The sequence below is a fragment of the Balaenoptera borealis genome, assembly GCF_965194805.1.
Source record: "Balaenoptera borealis genome assembly, chromosome: 14".
Classification (NCBI taxonomy): domain Eukaryota; kingdom Metazoa; phylum Chordata; class Mammalia; order Artiodactyla; family Balaenopteridae; genus Balaenoptera; species Balaenoptera borealis.
In genome coordinates, this window is record NC_138875.1 from 14,640,407 (window position 1) to 14,662,922 (window position 22,516).

General features: G+C 33.5%; 1 protein-coding gene and 1 long non-coding RNA gene across 3 annotated transcripts in view; both read right to left on the reverse strand.

The window, feature by feature from the left end:
• Positions 1 to 2,826: 2,826 nt before the first annotated feature.
• Positions 2,827 to 17,472, reverse strand: LOC309610310 (glutamate decarboxylase 2-like). 2 transcript variants are annotated; one of them, XM_082353023.1, is made up of 6 exons: positions 16,906 to 17,472; positions 16,047 to 16,111; positions 15,866 to 15,944; positions 6,385 to 6,492; positions 4,924 to 5,012; positions 2,827 to 2,971 (listed from the first exon to the last, which is right to left on the reverse strand). In XM_082353023.1, exons 1-6 carry the CDS (start codon positions 16,930 to 16,932, stop codon positions 2,944 to 2,946), a joined length of 396 nt encoding a protein of 131 aa, XP_082209149.1. In that variant the 5' UTR covers positions 16,933 to 17,472; the 3' UTR covers positions 2,827 to 2,943. The 2 variants fall into 2 exon arrangements, with proteins under 2 accessions (XP_082209149.1, XP_082209150.1); XM_082353024.1 differs by lacking the exon at positions 6,385 to 6,492.
• A 4,376-nt stretch (positions 17,473 to 21,848) lies between these two features.
• Positions 21,849 to 22,516, reverse strand: part of LOC309610319 — a 131,609-nt gene continuing 130,941 nt past the window's right edge. The window contains exon 3 of the long non-coding RNA XR_014233848.1: positions 21,849 to 21,883. This is a non-coding gene — a long non-coding RNA (uncharacterized lncRNA). The remainder of the gene's footprint in view (positions 21,884 to 22,516) is intronic.

Consider the following 22,516-nt stretch of genomic DNA (forward strand, 5'->3'; position numbering starts at 1 on the left):
TACCTCAAAATAGAGAGAACAATTCTTATTAGGTTCCTTGTTATTAACAAGACACTACTGAATAAAGCAGACTGTAGATTTCTCAAAACTCTACAACATATACTTGCTTAATTCACAGAACTGATATTGGAAGAAAGCACTGTTTTAACTAATTTATATAACCTATGCAATATATATTAAAGTATTCTTATGATTTAGTATATTCTTATTTCAAAGTGTTCATTAAGAAATAAAACCAATACCTAAAATTGTGGCTATAGGGACAAAGAAACTTGAGGCATATTTTTTGAAAAGGAAATGTTTAATCTGTGCTTGATAAACTTTATGTAATGATAAGCAGTTATGAATAATGCATAGGGAAGAAACAGATTTATGTTTCTGACATACCAGATCGCATTTGGAACAAACCCTCCCGAATAGAGCAGTAATTCTTATCAAGGGATACATTGCACTTAGATAATTAAACTGCTCTTCCCTGTATTTCACAAAGACACAAACTATCAAAGTCTGTAGCATAATCAATTTTATGTTTCCTCTGAGAAAAACTTTGGACATGAAATGTCTTATTTATATGGTAGAAGAACAATTGAAAAGAATCTCTATCCCAATTCATGTGTTTTTATTTCTAAAATATAAAAGTTTTCAGACATTTAACTTGAATGGATGCAACAGAGCTTGAAAAACAGAAGGGTACAATCTCCTCTGTAATGAAGAACCATGACAATATTTGATTGTACCCTGAATGATTAATAAAGATAAAACCAATGTTATGGAACTTTATTTTTACCTAGTCTAGCTACTGGGTTGGCCAAAAAGTTTGTTGAGTTTTCTTCCATAAGATGGCTGTAGTAGCACTTAGTTGTCTTTAACTTCATTCAAAACAATTTTGTTAGATTGTATTGTGACAGCTGTCATACCAGTGTGCACTTAAAAAAAAAATCAAAATTAGTGAATTTTTGTGTAGCCATTTTAATATTGAATATAGAAGAAAAAGAGCAACATTTTCAGCATATTATGCTTTATTATTTCAAGAAAGGTAAAAACGCAACTGAAACACAAAAAAAGATTAGTGAAGGAGAAGGTGCTGTGACGGATCGAATGTGTCAAAAGTGGTTTGTGAATTTTCATGCTGGAGATTTTAATATTTTAATATTTTAAATCTCTGGCTATATTTGACATAATAAAAAATTAAATATGCAAAACTAACGATTATGCACTGAGCCTATACACAGCCAAGACTACAGATCTCTTATTGGGTCTGCCTTCCTCTTTGTCTATTGGTGGGAAATAATTGTTAATGGGCTATAAAGAAGGAGTTATATATATACTATATTAAATCCTTTTCCTCTTTGTATTTTTCTCTAAATTCAATTCTATATTTCCATTTATTTTTCTCATGTAATACTAATTTTTAAGATCTCAGCTCTCTTTGAAGTTACAAAATTATTTGATTTTTTCCTATATTGAGAAAATATCTTTTAATTTTTTTCAGCTTTATTGTGTTATAATTGACAATTAAAATTGTATTGTGCATCATGATGATTTGATATACGTACACATTGTGAAGGAAAAAAACTAACACAGAGTGATTCAAAGTTTTTAAAAATATTTAACACAATTATTTTATTTTATTCTAACAACATCCCTGCAGTATAGGCACCATTATTACTCCTATTTCAGAGAAGAGGAAAGAGATCTGCATAAGTCAAGTGATTTGACAAATGGCTCGACTGGTAGGTAGTGTATGTGAATTGCATCAAGGCATATTTAGCAGGTTCTTTGTCATACACACTTGAGAAAAAACCTGGCTAGCTTCAAATTTGGGTTTTATTACTTATCAGCAGCATGCTGTTAGACACATTATTTAAACTCTTTAAATCTTCATCTTCTCATTCATGAAATGGGTATAATAAATCACTTTAAATCGTAATATTGGGAGAAATAAATGAAACCATGCAAGTTAAGATGCTTAGCATACCGTAAGTGCTCAATTAATGTTAACTCTATTATCTCAAAAAAGGAGCTGAGAAATACTAATTTTATCATCACTGTGGAGCTACCTGATTCCATTTTGTGAACTATGGCCAATATACTTTTGGAGAATTATAAAACGATGCCACTGTTGTTGATCTTTAGAGACATTAAAAATGGCATTGCAGAAAAAAATGAATTAAATCATTGCATAGAAGCTTGGTAGAAGCCACAGTTCCTTCTAAATAAAAATGCAGGGATCAAAAGGCAAATATGTCAGCCCTTGTCATTCTCTTCCCTGACTCTCTGCTCCAAAATACAGAACGTTTTGTTCATCTGATTTATTGAAATAGAGAAACATCATATGTATTACTTTATTTTTTACAGAAACAGAATACTACCATATGTTATTGAAAATGATTTCACCTCGGGAAGTCTTTATGCAACTAATTCAAGCGTGTAAATATATGTTAACTTACCGAATGTTCACAATGGAACTTCTTTCTTTACAAGAGGAGGGATTTTTGTCTTTCTTATTTACTGATGTATTCTAACACACCAAGAAAAGTCCCTGACAGTTAATGGATTTTCAATAATCTTTCATTGAATTAATGAAAACAACAAATACATAAACAAAATTGAATCTATTATCTATCTATCAATCTTCAATGACCCACTTCCCTTTCATCATCTTGCATAACAGGATAAAAGAGAATCAAACGTTCTGAAGAAAGAATATCATTTATAATATTCCTTTCTTATTATCTTCAGCAGTAAATCTTTAAAGTCGGTGTTTAGATTTGGTATTCAAAATCATATTGCAGTATCATAAATCTTTCCCAAGTCTTTGAATTTCATCAATAACATAGTCAACATCAGTTTGTCTTGTGGCAGGATTAGAAAAGACCATTCGAAAAAAATTGACCTTGTCCCCATAAGGCTGGTAGTTTAGCATGGCTGTGCGTTCCTCTATCATTTGTGCTTTACTCTTTGCAGCAATCTGTGTATAAATGCAAATATCATTAAAAGGAAATTTTACAAGTAAATACTGTTCCACATCCTAGATGGCTACATAACTATCATTAGCTTGAAGTAAATTGCAGGCAATTTAAAACTGTCAGGGATAATTTTTAAGAAGCAGCTTAGTACAGAGAAAAGGCAGCACGTTCTATCTTCATACTGTAGCTCTTGTTACTCCATGATTCATGATTACCAAACTCACAAAATAATGCAAGTGTTCTAGAATACATTAAAGAAGGTTGTGCGACATTTTATTTATATTTATATGGCAATTCAAGTAGAAGTATCTGGGAGAGGTAAAATGAAATAGAAAATGGAAAAGTAGTAGTATCTTTTGGTATTCTAACTTCCGCTCTTGGAATTATTACAATACATCTTGAGTTTTTCTACAAGGTCACTGTTTTGCAGCAAAACATAGTTTCTTTGTAAATTTTACAGAGACAAATTCTATCTGTTTAATTGTCTTGCACAGCTCCTAAAACAATACCATGCACGTGACATTAGATCACATTACGGTCTTGGGTTATTGTTATAAGACAAAGTGGTACTGAGACTCGGAGAGGAAGAGGAAGGCATTCTATAACTATTGAACGTGCTCCTCTTCTCGAAACTTCCACTCCTGCACAGTTTACCTTTAAAATGCTACAGATGCTCTCCATTACTTAACTGTCCCATAAGTTTTTATATATGGCAGGGCATATATACATATATATTTGCTTATATAGTCATTATATGGTCAGACATTTCTTTTAATGTCCTTCTTTAATATTTTAATTAATCAACATGACCATAAAATAAAAGGTATTAGTTATTGCCTGCAATTGTTAAAAACTGCTTTATATTTCCCCTTTGCCCTCCATGCAGGAGCATGCGCAGATCTCTGAGAGGGACGGCTCTCTGGTGAGTGAGTGTGTGTATCTCCAGGAAATAGCTCGCTCTCTGTAAACAGGTACTCCACTAACTCTCAGCTGGTAGTAAAAGGCAACACTTACATGTTAAGAAAAAAAAGTAAGAGCTTCGCTCAATAGTCGCCTCAAGCCACAAAATATTTAAACAAGGGGTATTATCAAAAAGCAAAACAAAACAAAAAAATTCTCTATTTTCTCTTAGGACTTATAAGCCCAGTGAAATTTTCTGATGATATAAAAAGTTGATGCCCTTAAACACTGATATCAGATAGTTTGTGTTCAACTTCTCCTAGGGCAGATCACATTGCCTAAGATAAGTAGTTGTGATGTTGGTCAACTCAAAAGTGGTGGTGATACTATTATAAAATGTATGTATATGATGCATGCTTAAGATAGGTTAAAAACTTACAGCAAATGTATAGCTAAATAACACGTAATAGTGGCGATTCTCTTTATTTTAATATACATTCTTAGGGTAAAGATTAAATCTCCTCATTGCTATGGCATTTATTTGGATTTTTTTCAGTATTGATCACTGATCTGTAATAAAATCTCTCCTAGATTCTTGCTCAGATGACCTTATGATAAATATTTCAAATGTGATAATTCTTCTCCAAGTACCTCTTCTATTGCTCATAAAAATTGTAATTATTTCTATTCTTGTCTTCTCCCCACTAAGCCTTCTAGCTTAGAACTCAGATTCTGTCTTATTCATTTTATACCTCTAAATCCTCTGGAACATATGGCAAGCATTAACTGATGAATGAATTAACCAAAGGGTAAAAAACTCAGTAGATTGAATATTAAGCATTCAAAAAATATTTTTCAATTATATAAATGATGACTAGATTAATTTGCAAAATGACTGGTGGGTTGAGATTTCACTTGGTTCCATACAAATATTAAAAAAAATGGCTTAAGACCACATTACTGCCATCCACTAACCAATCAAACTAACCCAGACACATTATTTAAAAGGCAATATTAAAATGATAAATACCACACCGTACACACACAAACTTACCTTTTGCAGTTCTTGATCTCTTCCAAACTTTTTGGGATATGTTTAAGTCTTGGTGGGAAGTACCAGAAGCAGACATTGGTGAACTCAGGCTAAATCAAAAATTAAAATTTTACAAATATTCCTCAAGTTTTACCTAATTCTTTAGTAATTTTATAAGTATCCTTAAAGCCCTACCTAATTCCTTAGTTATCCCAGAAGTATTTAATTTAATTTTTAATTAAATATATTTTAAAATAATTTTTAATATATTTTAATATATTTTAAAATAATTTTTGAGGATCTAATACATATATCAGGCACCAAATATAGAGATAAAGGAAATGGTGTCCTCACAGAGTGCCCAGTCTTCAGCCATCCATCCCATGCCCATTCCTCAAAATATATTAAATATTTTAATGACAGTGCCAATTTTATATTTGAGTAAGGTCATTCAGGCTGTAGTATGGACAATCGATTAGGGAAGAGAACAATTGAGGGGAGGAGAATATTAGTTAATAGAATGTTATAGTAATTCAGGAGAGAATGGAGAGGACTTCACTGAAGCAGTGGCCACGGGTACAGATAGGAGAGTTTACATTTCCCAAATCTTCAAAAGATAGAATTGATCTTTCCTAGGTTTTCAAGAGGAATTCAAGGTTCTGGCTTCAGTGACTAGATGTCTTTTATATAGATAAAGGGGTATAAGAGAACTTTACTTAAATCAATTTATGAAAGCTCATTTCAGAGAGGCAGATAAATGATCAGAGAATGTACAGTATTAAAAACAAACAAACAAAATTTCTTTACTTCTAGTTTCCACTTAAGACTGAGCAAGACTAACCAAAAATAGAGATAATACAATCAGAGGGAGACAGTGTAGCAAAAAGACCAAGCACCTTTGTTTCCTAATAGTTACTCTTACTAGCATGACTTAAAGCGTGCCATTGGGTTGGCTGACTGGGCCTTGAAGAGGAAGATGGATAGAATACTAGCAAAACTCTCCATTTTTTCATTAATATCTACTTAGTACTTTAATAATGATTAAGCAAGGATTATCATATAATTTAAAGCCCACTTTTTCTTATGTCATCTACTATCCAGAAACCCAACTGCATTCTCTAACATACAAGAAAAAGCTAGGAACAATTAAATTACTCTTGATTCAGTGCCATCAAAATCAGAAAAGCAATTATAACCAAAGAGTTTCATCTTAAAAATTTAAAAATTGAGTATAATCATCAAATTAATCTTTTGGACCCTTGGCCTGTAAGAAAGAGAACTTAAATGGAAAAGTTTTTAAAACCTAAATGTTCTGCATTTGGATAAAATAAAATATTTAAAATAATTATTACATACAACTTTTAAATTATCTCAAAGTATTGGATAGGTAACATATTCAAGTAAAAAAATACTCAGCGAAGAAAGTATAGATACTTTAAACTCTCTCTCTCAAAAAAAAAAGCCCACTAATAGAGTCCTTACCTTTGCATCAAATACTAGCTTAAAGATATCTTTTCTCTTTAAAACTTTATAAAAGTATTTTGCAAGTTCCATATATCTGTTGATCTGTGCCTCAAAGCCATAGGTTCCCTGTAGTTAAAAAAAATCAAAAGCTTCATTCAAGTAAGTACCTTTAAATTACACTGAAGGAGTTCCTGAAATGTATTAAATTTATTTAAATGTACTTATTTAAATAAATGTGATTATTATCTTACTAACAGTAGGTATTATATATTCTCACTGCATTCTTATTTCTATCCCCTCAACCTGCTTTTACTCCCTACTGTCTGTGGAACTTGAGGCAAATTACTCAGCCTTTCTAAGTTTAGTTGCCTAGATCTACAAATGTTTGATAAATATTTTGACATGAATTTTTTATCTGTCTAGTATGCAGAGCAAATTTTTAAAAATTATATATAATGCAGTGAGGAATAGGAGAAATACGACAAATAAAGCCCTGGCATACTGGCTGGCATAGTGCATCTTAAAACTAACAATTGTTGAGCTTCAGCAGTATATCAGGTATGTAGTTTAGTGCTTTGTACTCTTGGTTTAATTTACTCTTAGAAGAATCCTATAAAGTGGATAACAGAGGCACAGAAAAATCGACCAATCTGTCTCCACTCACCTTCTTTCCCTTGGTGATTTCCACTTGTCTCATGGCTCTAAGCAGTATATACAGGTTGATGACTCTCCCACTTGCATTTCCATCTGAGACCTCATCTCTGAACCTCAGACTCCTGCTTCATATAACTAATAAACATCTCAAAATAAATGTCCAAAAGTGAACTCCTGACCTGTCTGCACAAACTTGTTTCTCCCAGTCTTCCCAATCTCAGTAATACATCAGTTTTATCCTTTAGTTGCTAAGGCCCAAAACATCAAAGTTTTCCTATCCTTGACCCTCTTCTTTTTCTCACTCCCCACATCTAATATTTTGGAAAATTCCACAGGATTTACCTTTAAAACGTAATTAGAATCTAATATATCTTAACCTATTCACTGCCACTACGCTGGCCCAATCACTCTCCACTGCATTGCTGAAATTGCTTCCTAACTGGTCCCTTTGCTTCTGTCCATACGTTCCATGTATGTCCATGCTGAGGGTATGTGTTCATAGTTACTCTAGGCTTGTGTAGTGTAGAGCCTTTATAACCATATGAGGTGGTACTTTAGTGTCTTCTCAATACTTAAGGCTTTGTGATCAGAGTTGGCTTCGTGAGCATACAACCTGTGCTGTCACACAGAGCCCATATTCAGAAGGGCTTCAGGCTTAACTTAATGTCTGCTGTCGCTGTCCTGAAATTCTTTAAAATTTTATTTTGGACTTGTGTTTGGAAAGTGAAGTCCAGTGGGACAATGGATCATGCCTATGAGCTAAGGAGATACAGGCAACATACATGTCTGCCACTCCTTGCCTCCCCAGGCACACCTAGCCTTTGCACTGCACAATGAGCATGGAATTCCACTGGTGCTACCGTGTGTGGGAACTCAGTGACAATGCAAATACCACGAGGTAAGGATGCTACACCCACAACTAAGTAAGTGGGGATGCTCGGAGCCCCCAAGAGGCTACACTTTCTGTTTACATCAGAACTTGTTTTCAACAGAGACCGAAGGCAGTGGAGTTCTAAGAAAGAATAATGACCGAGGAACACTTTCATTTTCTTTCTTACAATATTTCCTCGTATGACCAGCTCATTCCACGTTAGCCACATTGATCTCCTTATTGTGTCTTAGACACAACAGGTGTGCTTCAGTCTCAAAGATTTTAAATTGAGATTCCCTCTTGCTACACATCAAAATATTAGCATGATCTCCTCTTCACTTTCTTCAGATTTTTGCACAAATGTAACCTTCTTATTGACAATTACCATACTATTTAAAATTATAAATACTTACCCGTAGCACGCAACTTTTTATCCTTTTTCAAAGCCTTATTTTTCTCCACAAGAAATATATATGAATCAAAATGTGTAAAAAGCTTTGATTGTATGAACATTTGGTCAGATGCTCCCAACTTTCACAATTTTGAAAAAATATTGGTTTGGAGAAGGCATTACTAGTCTTTGAAATGCTTAAGAATAGACATGATTAAATATCAGTGGACTAATATTTTGAGCTAACGACTTTATCATTTGATATTTTTCTTTGAGGGCAATCTGGTTCAGGGGGAAGCTGTAAGTAATTAGAAGAAGAAAAAATTGCAGAAAAGTTAACAGAAATAATTGATGAAGAATATTCCTACTCTGAATTCTGAAGAAATGGGGCTAAATATCATTGAAATACTTGGCATAGAGTTTATTACTCTTCAGCAATTTTCCATATAGAGCTTTTGGTGGCATTCAATGCATACTAAATTGGCAATGAAAAATATCAGGATATGCATCCTCCTTGTGAACGTATCTTTAAGTTTCTTGAAAAAAATCTACAAAGATTGAATAGTAAAGACAATGGCACTTCTATTCTGAACTTAATTGGACTCTGTTAGCCCAGGTCCTCCAAATAGCAGACACCAAGATGAGATTAAAGGTGCAAGGACTTTATTAGTGAAGTACCTGCGTGAAAGACAGTGGGAAGGAGCCAGTCAGACTGGGAGAGCTTTCAGACTGTGAATAAGTCTGACCCTAAGTGAAGGAAACAGGTGGGGAAAGGTGGGGAAGAAGCATCCTGGACTATGATGAAATCTAAGTAAAATTCAGAAAGGCCCTTGGGAACTCTTCACACCAACTCAGCTATCAAGAGAGTCTCGTGTCTCTCAGTAATGGGAAAGCCTTAGAATCCCTGCCATGCTCAATCAGTCACTGACTGGGAGAAAACTTTGGAAAGCACAGCCTCAGGGCAAATGCAATTATGAATTTAAGAGAAGCAGATGGGCTCTTGGACAATTAAGCTCCCTATAGCACTCTCCTGGCCAAACACAGTCATTTTATGAATATAAAACCAGTCCAACCCATGTAGAAAATCCAACCAAAATGAAGCTTTTGCATTAGATTTGCTTCTGCATAATAATCGATGTTTGTAGAATCTTACATTACTATATGACTTTCTTCTTACTTTCGTAACCTATCAGTATTTTATGTAACTAATTTTATTTTTAAGAAATATGAATTTCATTAAAGATGGTTCCTCTTTCTACTATCAATGAAGTATTCATTCTGTAATTATAGCAAATGAGAAAAACTATAAAAATTTTTCATTTATATCTCTGGACTTCATTCTTAATGCCCATTATTTTGTCAAGAGTACTGATGGAGATTCACATAGCAAATGTTTAAATATTTAATAGTTATAAATCATGCTACAAACTTGCAAGTCAACTCCTCCCATTCAAGCCCATCATGGATATTTACCTGAACGTGATTTCTAGTATATAAAAGAATTCCCCTTTCACGGTATGCTGAATTTTTTTTTCCTATTCCCAGGAATGGCCCTACTTATAGAACGTGTTTATACACCATGTTTATGAAGTAGTCTCCATATGCAAAAGATGATGAGCCTGCTTTCCATCACTACCCAGTGTGAGTGTTGGCATTCCCATGGTGCTATGAATTGTATGAATTTGTGGAAAAATATATATTTTGGATTTAGGTGAGTTGTCACCTTTGCTCCTTAGATTTAGTTCTCTTCATCCACTAGCAAGTTAATTTCTTTACCTATTCAACAGACATAACCAGCACAACTGTTGGGAAACATAAGCTAAATAACATACGTAAAGCTTTCTAGCCTAGTACATGATGATATTATTATAGCTTTCTAGCCTAATACCATTCAGTGAATGGTAGAGCCATTACTATTGAATGGATGTATTCATTATTTCAATGCCTCATTACCAAAAGAATTTAAGGTGAGTTACCAATGTAGATATACTATTCAAAGTGGTTTTTTTAATGCTTATTTTGAACTAGGTGATTATAAGGTTAGGAAAAAGCAGTTGATGAAAGAGATAAATTTAGAAGAGAAAATGTTGCCAATATATTATATACTAACCAATATATTATTGCCAATATATTATAGACTAACCAAAGTAGGATCATGAATTTGCCTCTGTGATTCATGTTACAGAACATATTTTTCTATTAGTGTTTTGTACTAGGAATTCCATATCCACCAAATAAAAATCTAACCAGCTCTAACTGCCTCTGATACTGACATCTGAGAAGAGTCCCTTAGGGTCCACAGGGTGGGTAATGTAATGTAGAGGACCAGGTCCCCACTATATTAAAGATGCTGTTAGTTCATGGCAAAGCTTTCATCTGAACAGAACCTAATGCCCATCTTCCTATAGAGTACTGGGAAGACGGTGATAGAAATAGCTTCCTAAAAGCATGTCAATTATTTAAATTAAATTTTAAATAAGGGGCGGTTAAAAATTATAAAATAAGGGGTAGAATGAGGGTGTAGACATGTCCTGCTGTTGTCATAGTGTTTGGAGAGACAATATATGCTGCTCTTGCCTCTAAGGTAGATTGAACATTCAGGCAATTAATAAGTGTTCACATCTGGGAATCTATATTGACTTCAAGTAGCTTGACCCATTTCCAATTACAATTAGAAAAAAGCAGTTTTTTTTAAAAAAAAAGAAGCTGCAAACAAGTTTATATTCCTAACAGATTTTATTCCTGCCCCTTGATAGTAACAGTAAAACAAGCTAAAAAATTTTCCACCTCAGTAGAATTTTGAGCTCAGAAACCAAGCTTGCCATTTGTAATTAGAAACAGAGCAGTTTCTTTGAGAAACTTTAAGAAAATAAAAAGACTATAATTTGGGAAAAGGCACCCAAAGAAAGCTCTAAAAATTGGAATTGGTTATACTGGGTATCCAAATAAATAAGACCTAATAAAAGAGATGGCAAATTCCTACCTTCGCTTTCCACATTAACCAGAGCTTAAAGATATCAACATGTCAGCCACACTGAATATTATCCCCAGTGTCAAAGTCAACATTGTAGAGTTTATCAGGCTGGAAAAGGTATCCAGCTTGCATCTGGTTACATGCTCCCAGAAGACCCCAAAAAAGGAATAATATATCTACTATGTAAGTCATACACATTTCAATAAAAAAACCACAATTATTTATTTCAATTCACTTAGCGTTTCTAACTTACATGCATATTTAAATAGAATTTTTGTTTATTTTATACAAAAAATTATGTTACTTTCTTAGGATTTTAGTGTATTAAGTTCTTTGGATTTATTTGGAACAGTAGATGGTGTAATTAGATTACTACTTGTCTGTTTTTCTTTACCTTTTCTTAAAAGCCTTGACGTTTTTCTGCTCTTCTGAAGTTATGTGGCTATCGTGTATTGAAGTTAACAAGAACTGGGTGCCTGGTTCACTTTAACTAAACTCTCTCATAAATCAACCATCTAGGTGCCAGTCAAGTAAACTGCTCTGATGGCCACAGGAGGTACAGAATAAAATAATCCGTTTATTTAATTTTGTGCTTTCCTAGCCATTTCCTCGCATATAAAGGATGTTGAAAACATTCCTCCTCAGTGTTGAAGAATGGAGAAATATTATTAAAAGATAATCACTAGACAAAAGCAATGTTTTCCATCACCCAGTTGAAAAGAGGCTTTTCTCAAAAGATGTGTGTTGCCACAGCATAACAAAGGCTAAACCTGTGTGCATTGACTGGGTATAGTTTAAATAAATACCAATTATAACTTTTTGAATAAGAAGAAAATAACAATGTATCTATTATGTGTCTATTATATTCTGGACACGTCACAACTATTACATCATTTGATCCTACAGAAGACTTATGGCATACCTACTACTATTATATCATTTTTATAGATTGAAGAAATGAAAACTTTACCATGGTAAGTAATTTTCAAGATCATATATCTATACAGTGATAAGTTTGGGAGCTAACAAAAGGGGAGTTTGGGAGTCTACAAACTCCAATTTCTAAGGGAAGAAAACTCACACTCTTGTAGGAGCAGCTTATGGATCTAGGGAGAGAACAACAATGAGGTGTGGGGGGAATGGAATAAAAACGATACCTTGCAAAGGAGAGTACTTTATGTACCCTGAATCCAAAACCAGTCAAAGATGTCACAGAAAAAGAAAACTACAGACCAATATCACTGATGAACATAGATGCAAAAATCCTCAACAATATACTACCAAGCAGACTCCAACAGCACATTAAAAGGATCGTACACCATGATCAAGTGGGGTTTATCTCAGATATGCAAGGATTCTTCAATATATGCAAATCAATCAATGTGATACACCATGTTAACAAATGGAAGGAGAAAAACCGTATGATCATCTCAATAGATGCAGAAAAAGCTTTTCACAATATTCAACACTCATTTATGATAAAAACCCTCTAGAAAGTAGGCATAGAGGGAACCTACCTCAACATAATAAAGGCCATATATGACAAACCCACAGCCAACATCATTCTCAATGGTGAAAAACTGAAAGCATTTCCTGTAAGATCAGGAACAAGACAAGGATGTCCACTCACATCACTGTTATTCAACATAGTTTTGGAAGTCCTAGCCACGGCAATCAGAGAAGAAAAAGAAATAAAAGGAATACAAATTGGAAAAGAAGAAGTAAAACTGTCACTGTTTGCAGATGACATGATACTATGCATAGAGAATCTTAAAGATGGTACCAGAAAGCTACTAGAGCTAATCAATGAATTTGGTAAACTAGCAGGATACAAAATAAATGCACAGAAATCTCTAACATCCCTATACACTAATGATGAAAAATCCGAAAGAGAAATTAAGGAAACACTCCTACTTACCATTCGACAAAAAGAATAAAATACCTTGGAATAAACCTACGTAAGGATACAAAAGACCTGTATGCAGAAAACTATAAGACACTGATGAAAGACATTAAAGACGATACAAACAGATGGAGAGATATACCATGTTCTTGGATTGGAAGAATCAAGCTTGTGAAAATGACTATACTACCCAAAGCAATCTACAGATTCAATGCAATCCCTATCAAGTTACCAATTGCATTTTTCCCAGCACTAGAACAAAAATTTTCACAATTTGTAGGAAATACAGAAGACCCTGAATAGCCAACGAAATCTTGAGAAAGAAAAACGGAGCTGGAGCAATCAGGTTCCCAGACTTCAGACTACACTACAAAGCTACAGTAATCAAGACAGTATGGTACTGGCACAGAAACAGAAAAATAGATCAATGGAACAGGATAGAAAGGCCAGAGATAAACCCATGCACATATGGTCATCTTATCTTTGATAAAGGAGGCAAGAATATACAGTGGAGAAAAGACAGCCTCTTCAGTAAGTGGTGCTGGGAAAACTGGACAGCTACGTGTAAAAGAATGAAATTAGAACACTTCCTAACACCATACACAAATAAAACTCAAAATGGATTAAAGACCTAAATGTAAGGCCAGACACTATAAAACTCTTAGAGGAAAACATAGGCAGAACACTCTATGACATAAATCACAGCAAGATCCTTTTTGACCCACCTCCTAGAGAAACGGAAATAAAAACAAAAATAAACAAATGGAACCTAATGAAACTTAAAAGCTTTTGCACAGCAAAGGAAACCATAAACAAGGCGAAAAGACAACCCTCAGAATGGGAGAAAATATTTGCAAAGGAAGCAACTGACAAATGATTAATCTCCAAAATATAAAAGCAGCTCATGAAGCTCAATATCAAAAAAGCAAACAACCGAATCCAAAAATGGGCAGAAGACCTAAATAGACATTTCTCCAAAGAAGATATACAGATTGCCAACAAACACATGAAAGGGTGCTCAACATCACTAATAATTAGAGAAATGCAAATCAAAACTACACTGAGGTATCACCTCATACCAGTCAGAATGGCCATCATCAAAAAATCTACAAACAATAAACGCTGGAGAGGGTGTGGAGAAAAGGGAACACTCTTGCATTGTTGGTGGGAATGTAAACTGATACAGTTCATTATGGAGAACAGTTTGGAGGTTCCTTAAAAAACTAAAAATAGAACTACCATATGACCCAGCAATCCCAATATTGGGCATATACCCTGAGAAAACCATAATTCATAAAAAGTCATGTCCCACAATGTTCATTGCATCTCTATTTACAATAGCCAGGACATGGAAGCAACCTAAGTGTCCATCGACAGATGAGTGGATAAAGAAGATGTGGCACATATGTACAGTGGAATATTACTCAGCCATAAAAAGGTACGAAATTGAGTTATTTGTAGTGAGTTGGATGGACCTAGAGACTGACATACAGAGTGAAGTAAGTTAGAAAGAGAAAGACAAATACCATATGCTAACACATATATATGGAATGTAAAAAAAGACAAATATTTCTGAAGAACCTAGGGGCAGGACAGGAATGAAGACATAGGCATAGAGAATGGACTTGAGGACACAGGGAGGGGAAAGGGTAAGCTGGGAAGAAGTGAGAGAGTGGCATGGACATATATACACTACCAAATGTAAAATAGATAGCTATTGGGAAGCAGCCGCATAGCACAGGGAGATCAGCTCGGTGCTTTGTGTGCACCTAGCGGGGTGGGATAGGGAGGGTGGGAGGGAGACGCATGAGGGAGGAGATATGGGGACATATGTATATATATAGCTGATTCACTTTGTCATACAGTAGAAACTAACACACTACTATAAGGTGATTATACTCCAATAAAGATATTTTTTAAAAAAGGAGTGAGTGGGGAGTACCAGCTCAGGCAGTTGGTAATGGGAAGACGAGCACTTTATTTTTAAATCCAAATCCACTGGATTGTTTGTGAATAAGAGAGAAAGAAAACAAAGCTATGAATGATAGCTACATAAAGTGTGTGTGCATTTCTGACAACTAAGTAGAGATGGGAATACTCAGGTTGAAATTTATAATTGCATCTCTCCTTGGAGGAGATCATGAGCTTATCTTCTTACATAGTGTTACATTTACTACTGATGGAGATAAAATACACAAACTTATAAGCAAAAAATATTTCATCCAACCCATAAATTTGTGCTTTTTATACTAAAAATATATCACCGTTATTGATAGTCATCCACACTTAAAATGAGTCTTATTTTGGCCTTACACTCTGGGATAACAAATTGGCCAGTGGGCCAGATTTGACCCCAAAGAGATCTTTTGTTTGTTCGTTTGTTTCTGGTGTTTTTAAAGGGTGGGGCATGAATGAGCAGGTTTTCTATAGTCCTTATCAGTGTCCATTGTCTCATCCCAGATCTTATCCACACATTGACTTACTAACTGTTGCCCTTTAGTCATTTGATTCTGTGGCAGTTTAGTTACCCAGTGGTTGCTAATTAAAGATCAAAGGGGAAGGATCAGTTTTCTTCAGTAGGGCAAATGGTGCTGCACTACGTTAATTCAATGAGGCCACAATTATTTTGGTTTTGAACATTCACAATGAAGCTAATCATTACCAAGGCGTCCATTATGTCACTACTTGAAAACAGAAATTATTTACTTTTTCCCCAATCAGGATAGCAGAGCACTGAAGGGGGATACCCATGAGTTTATGTGGATTCCAGATCACAGAGTTGGCCCTAGGTGACAAAACAGCTCCAGTTAGTACTCACGGTCTAATGAAAGAAAACAGAAGCCTAAATAGGTTCTTTCGCTTGCACAAGCAATGGCCTGGGTCTCACCTTTCAATGCCACTGAGTTTAGAGGAGTGGTTTCTGGACAGCAACAATCCACCTCCCCAAGCTGCCTGTAACAGATACAAAGGATTTGTGTTCCTATTTCTTTTTAAATAGCACTGACTGCTTTTTCCTATGTTAAATTTATTTCAAAAGTTGCTGAAGATTTGTTATTCAAGATAATTATAAACTTGGCTATAATTATCCTACTTAGAAGAACAATGCATTTAAAAATTTCCTCCTATGAGTTTTCATTGTCTATTCATGACATAGTAAAGTGTTTTTTCTAATTAATTCAAAGAGATACCTTCTGTGTAATTTCCAGAGACAGAAATTTTTAAAAGTTGGCATCAGATTTGGCAAGACTACAGAAAAATTAAAATATCTACCATATTATATAACTTTAAATTTGTCCAACTCTAGTCAAAGCCAAAGACATTTTTGCCCAAAGTCATTGTACCAAACTAATAGCATCAAAACTTTTGATTTCCATAACAGCTATTAATTAAGAAACATATATTAGAGTAATGGGCTAAGTCCTTTTGATTTAAAATTGGTTTAACTATTTCTTTAAACTGATTTTCTAAATTGTTGGTTGAATATTGGTTTAGACTTTTTTTAAACACTTGATACATTTGTAGCTCTTTCCATGATAGTATATTAAGTCTAATTTAAGATAATTTATGCAAATAAGACTATTCTTTCTTGATATTTATTCTTTATAAAAATTAGGGTTACAGTAATTTTTGTCTTGTCTGCAATGTCAATTAAGAAATTTTAAGGACTATTCATAGGATACATCTTATGAATGAAACCTATGATTCACATAGGTGAATCATGATCCAGACTCAAGGATGTGACTTACATCCACATGCATCCAGAGCTTGTGCATCTCACAAATATCTGCAATGTCATGGAGTGGGTAGAAGGCCCCAAACACTGTGCTGCCAGCTGTGGCAGTGACATAAAAAGGAGTTTGGCCCTGGTGATGACAAAAGCTGCATCATTCTTACAATCTCATGAAGTCCACTCCTATGCTAATATTGCTACTTAACCATTACACTTCTGGACATCAGGAAGCTGGATAACTTTGACTAAGGGCATTAAGTACTTAATAATTTCAAATATTCAAAGGTACCTACAGTAATAGAAAAAGTAGCTTAACCATAAGATGAACTAATACCACTACCTCTGAGTCTCAGTTATTGTTATTTCTCTCTGAATTTATTTTCAGAAAATCATACCACAACAATAGAGATGACCAAACCCCTTTATTAGTAAATATCCTGATAACTTTTCTTTTGATAGTTAACAGAAACAAAATTATCAGGAAATACTACAATGTTAATTATTTCACTTCAGTTTTAGAAGAAATTTCCTACATTTAGGGATTATTTTATTTCCTTCAGCAATTATCTTAATTGTTTTCCACTAACAAAAATAGGTGAAGAAAATTAAGATGCATTTGTGTGTTAAATATGGAACTTCAGAACATGCCTTCCTTTTAGCTTGTAATATATTTTTCTCTAACTCAGCTGGAATCATCTTTCCCCTTAAAAATGCAAATACACATTGATTTCTTATGAGTGAATAAACAAACCAATTCTACCAATTAGAAGAATACATAATATTCAAGATTAAAAAATTAGTTTTTATTGTCTCCCAAAGGTATTTATAGGTGTAAAAACAGCTATTAAGTAAATGTTTAGTTCTTTAAAACCAATGTTAAATATCATGTTATTTGAGTTAAAGAATGCTTAGTTTACTATTCAATCATCTTAAAATCAGCATTACTTACAAATCAGAAGATTCTGATTTTTCTAAGAAAGATACACATTATTCTTTTCTTTCTTTCTTTTCTTTCCTTTCTTTCTTTCTCTCTCTCCCTTTCTTTCTTTCTTTCTTTCTTTCTTTCTTTCTTTCTTTCTTTCTTTCTTTCTTTCTTTCATCTACCTAATTATTAACCTTTAATTATAAAGACTTCTTAGTATCAAGGTAGAAAAATCAAGTATCCAAATTGGGGGAGTGGGGGAAGAACATGGCACAAATTCAGGTGGCCTCACATTTCTTCACAGAGAATTTCTGGGAAAAAAACCCCAAAAGCCAATATTTTCCTACTCCATCCAGTTTTCAGACTAAAATCCTGTCTTTTGATGATTCACAAGAAGCATTTCTCTTAAAGTCAGGAATAAGATAAGGATGCTCACTACCATCAATATTATAGTATTTTTTTCTGAAGAAATACCTATTAGCTAGCTAGATGATTATAATGATGATAGATAGATAGAAAAGAAGAGGAGAAAAAAACCTAATTTGAGTACATATGGTTGTATACCTGGCATTCCTAACATTGTTTATTGAAAAACTCTTGAAAGTAATAAGAATGTTGAGCAAATGGGTGGTTACAACAGTAAATTAGGTTCCTATTTTTTTAAACTAATTGTTCTGAACAAACATAGAACATATCCTATTCATAGCAGTAAAAAAGATATAAAGTATCTGGGGGAGGGATTCTCAGGAAATGTTCAGGATTTATATAAAGAAAACCAAATGAGATAAGTATTGAATTATAAACTTATAAAACATATTTGCAAAATATTTTATATTTATATATTTTATAGTCCAAAACTTTTCAATATATAAATATTTTTTACAAGCCAATAAATAATAAACCACCAATAAAATATGGGCAAAGAACATGAACAGATCATGGTAATACACAATTGGCTGGTCCATATATTAGATATACATTGTCCCAAATAACTAAACGTCATCTTTGTCTATCAGAATTTTCAAGTATAGAAGTATTGATAATATTCAGGCTTCACAAGGTAGATAGGAGTATCAATTAACTGAAAAATGTTTGAAGGGCAAATAAAAATCTTTATGAAATTATAAGTGCAGACATTCTTTGAACCAATAATTCAACTTCTAGAGATTCACGTGAGAAATATTCAGACACACTCAAATATATTTATATAATTATATTCATTTAAGCATTGTTCTTAAATACTAAAATCTAGGTGAAAACCCTTTCAAATAAGATTTGTGAAATTATGTTACGTTTATAAAATGGAAAACTCCGAAGTTATTAAAAAAGAATAAGGAAGGTCTGTATAAATTCATGGGCTAAGATTCCTAAGATATATTCTAAAGCCAAAAAAATTAAAAGAATAAGTTGCAGATTACAACACAGAATTTGATATGCATAAATGTATAAATACATTTGATATGCATCAAAATGATCTTCCAGAATATATGTATTTGTAATATAGGTTATTTATGAAAAGTAGGATTCAAGACAAATGGGAATATATTTTCACTCTGCAGATTTCTAATGCAGTTGAATTTTTCATCTCCAAACGTCATTATATTGCTAACTGGATCTACTTAAAACAAGGAACAGATATGTGACAGTCTCACTGATTTAGGACTATACTTAGTAAAGAAGTCTTAACCGTAGGATAGGATACCTTTGGTGCTTGTTTCATAATTACTTCTAGTTAAAATTATTGAAACTAATATGGGAGAGTATTCTTGCTAAAAATTGGGATAAGAGAAAAATGGGATTTTACCTTCATACCAAGCATGATAATAAAAAATTTTAAGAATGTATTAAGGAACATACCTTTCATCACATTTTACTTCAATTACGTTATCAGTTCCCATACCAAGGATTGCTGCAGCTTTTTTTACTGAATAATGACCCTTGGGCAAAAATGAAAACAAGAAAGGTATTAATTCTCCCTCCTTAAATCATCACTTACACTAGTGCATCACTCACACTAGGGTTTATACGCATAGCTTTGCATGGGTTTGTGCATGGATATATATATATATATATATATATACACACACACACAAGCAAGTAGAGTTCTCAAGGCATAGTTCCAGACCCTTATCATGACATTTGTTGAGATGAAGAAGGTTGTAGTACCTCTTTCTAGGAGGTACTGTCACAGAACAGGACTCTTTAAATGCAGGAGTTTGAATATTCTCGTTCTCTGTATACACATGAATCGTGTCATTTATAAATTTAGTGACAATATCCGCCAGGTAAATCCTTACATGTTATGGACAGGTTTAAGTCTTGAATTTCCTTTTTTTTTTTAAAGAGTGAGGCCTGAAGAAATGAATCAATTCTTCTTCTGCTTGAAGTTTTTAATTTCGACTCTGACATCAACTTTGATTTCTTGCCTTCTAGGTGACTACTATCTCCTTGTATCATTTGCATAATGTAAACAGTATCAGTAAGATGGAGGTGACAGCTCAAAGATAAATTTGGCCTGGGTTATTTTTAGCTGCCCGGAAAAGACCAGATATATGAGAGAAACAAGTAGAGAAATTTAAAACCCTAACCATATTTTCATTTCAATGGAGAATGCATAGATGAAATAGGAAATGTTTTTTTTTAATCTGCATTGTGGAATTTCAGCTTATTTGCTCATTATATTTAAAAAGTATACGTGAAATGATGAAAATGACATTTGTAAACAAGCATCTTCAATTGTATTAAGTTCTATAGTAAATTACATTAAATATGCAGCAGTGGTCTCTAATTTGATAATATACATTTATATAATGCCAATTTGAGTTCGGCAAAGGAAAGACATTGCAAACATGGGGACATTTTAAAGAAAACCCTGTGTTTCCAAGTACTTTTAGATAGAATTCTCAAGCTGGGACTACAATTACACTTTACGATTATAAATGTTACCATGGTAGAAAAGAAAAAAGTGATCGGATTTATTAGAGGGATGAATTGATTTTTTAAAAATATGTATTGTTAGTAGGCACTGGGTTGGAACATTAAAACTAAAGGAGACCTCAATGGATATATTGTCAGTATCAGAAACATTTGGCTGAGGACCTATAAAAATAAAGCTTTCTTGTCAACCGACTCTTACAGTCCTAACTGGAAAAAGAAAACATTAAACACATTCTCGTTCTTTTCATTCAACTTTAAAGTGAACCATTATATCTTTGAATTTTCTATGTCTTGCTTTTTTTTTGGTAAAGGTAGCAAAATGTTTTATATTTATAATCACATTTTTTTCTGTTAGTTTCTCCTATGTTGAAATAAAATTTTAATGCTGACTTATCTGTATTGCTAATCTATAGAGTCTATACCAACTGGAAAGTTGTTTTTCCCCTTTCCAATATTAATCCATAGATCCAGACAGAGATTACTGAATATATTTAATGGAAAAATGAAGCTAATAGTCTCAGTCTTTCAATTACTTTATCAGTGTATCTTAGAAGACTCTTAAAAGTTGGAAAAATATAAACTTGATACTTACTTGTTCAGAAACAAATAATACAATGCATGGAAGTGCTGTCATGCCTTTTGTTTTTTTCTCTGGATATTGCTTATAACGAGCTACTAATATACCATAGAGATTTGATATACTCCCACCTATGGAAGAGAAATCGTGACTGTTAATCTAGTTTCAAAAATCAGAACTGTTGATTGAAATCATGACAATTTGAGAGTTTTTTGATACTAAAATTGTGCCAAATTACTGATGTCATTTTTAAAATAGCCTTCCTTGAAAGTGTTAAGAGAAAGCTCAAACAACGCAATTCACAACTTTAAGATTTCTAAAAACTTTCTTTATAATTATAACACAATGGCTTATGAACATTTATCTCTCGAAAACAGTCATATTAGTTGAAATATATTTTGAGTGTCTCCTGATATTTCTTTTCGCTCATAAACATTTTTCTTACCAGGTGAAAATATTCCATCTGCTTCTGTTTCTCTCCAGCCAATAATTTCACACATTTTCTTAAGAAGAATTGTTTCCATGACAGTAAATACTGGAGCTATTTCATAGGTAAACCTATAATATAGAAATTCTACTGTGAATTATATTACATGGAAGAGGATAAATAAAATCATGTGCTAGATAAGATTCTACACATTTTTGTATGTTATAATAGGCTGTGCAAGAAATGGTTAAATTTTATATGTTCTGAATGGTCCCTTCCAGATCTAGAGTGCGTTAGTTCTACAAAGGAAGTATCAGGGTTTCCATGGTTTTGTGTGGTAGCTGGGAATTTCATTTTCCACCAAAAGGAATTTGAAAGTAGCTCCATCCCCTCAGCACACACACAACACTGTTTGGGACAGAAAATGCCCAGTTATCAAGAAAATATTTACACATTTCCTAGGGGACAAGTTAGAAAGACAGATATCTAGAGCTACAGACAATATTTTGCAGAACCTGAAAGAGCCTTTTCTTAAAACTGATTGATAAACATTTTTCACCTAAAGACTGTACCGTGAGCAAACACACCCCCAAAAAAGGCTAAATACGATTATGTTTTCAATAACAGCTTGAAGCAAGTAGACGTTACAGGAGCCACATGGGCCCCATGGAAAAGAATTCAGAGAGCACTGTTACGGGCACTCTCCTCTGAGTCTCCCTGGGAAATTAGCTCCAGAGAAAGAAGCTGGGATTTAAAAGAAGGCT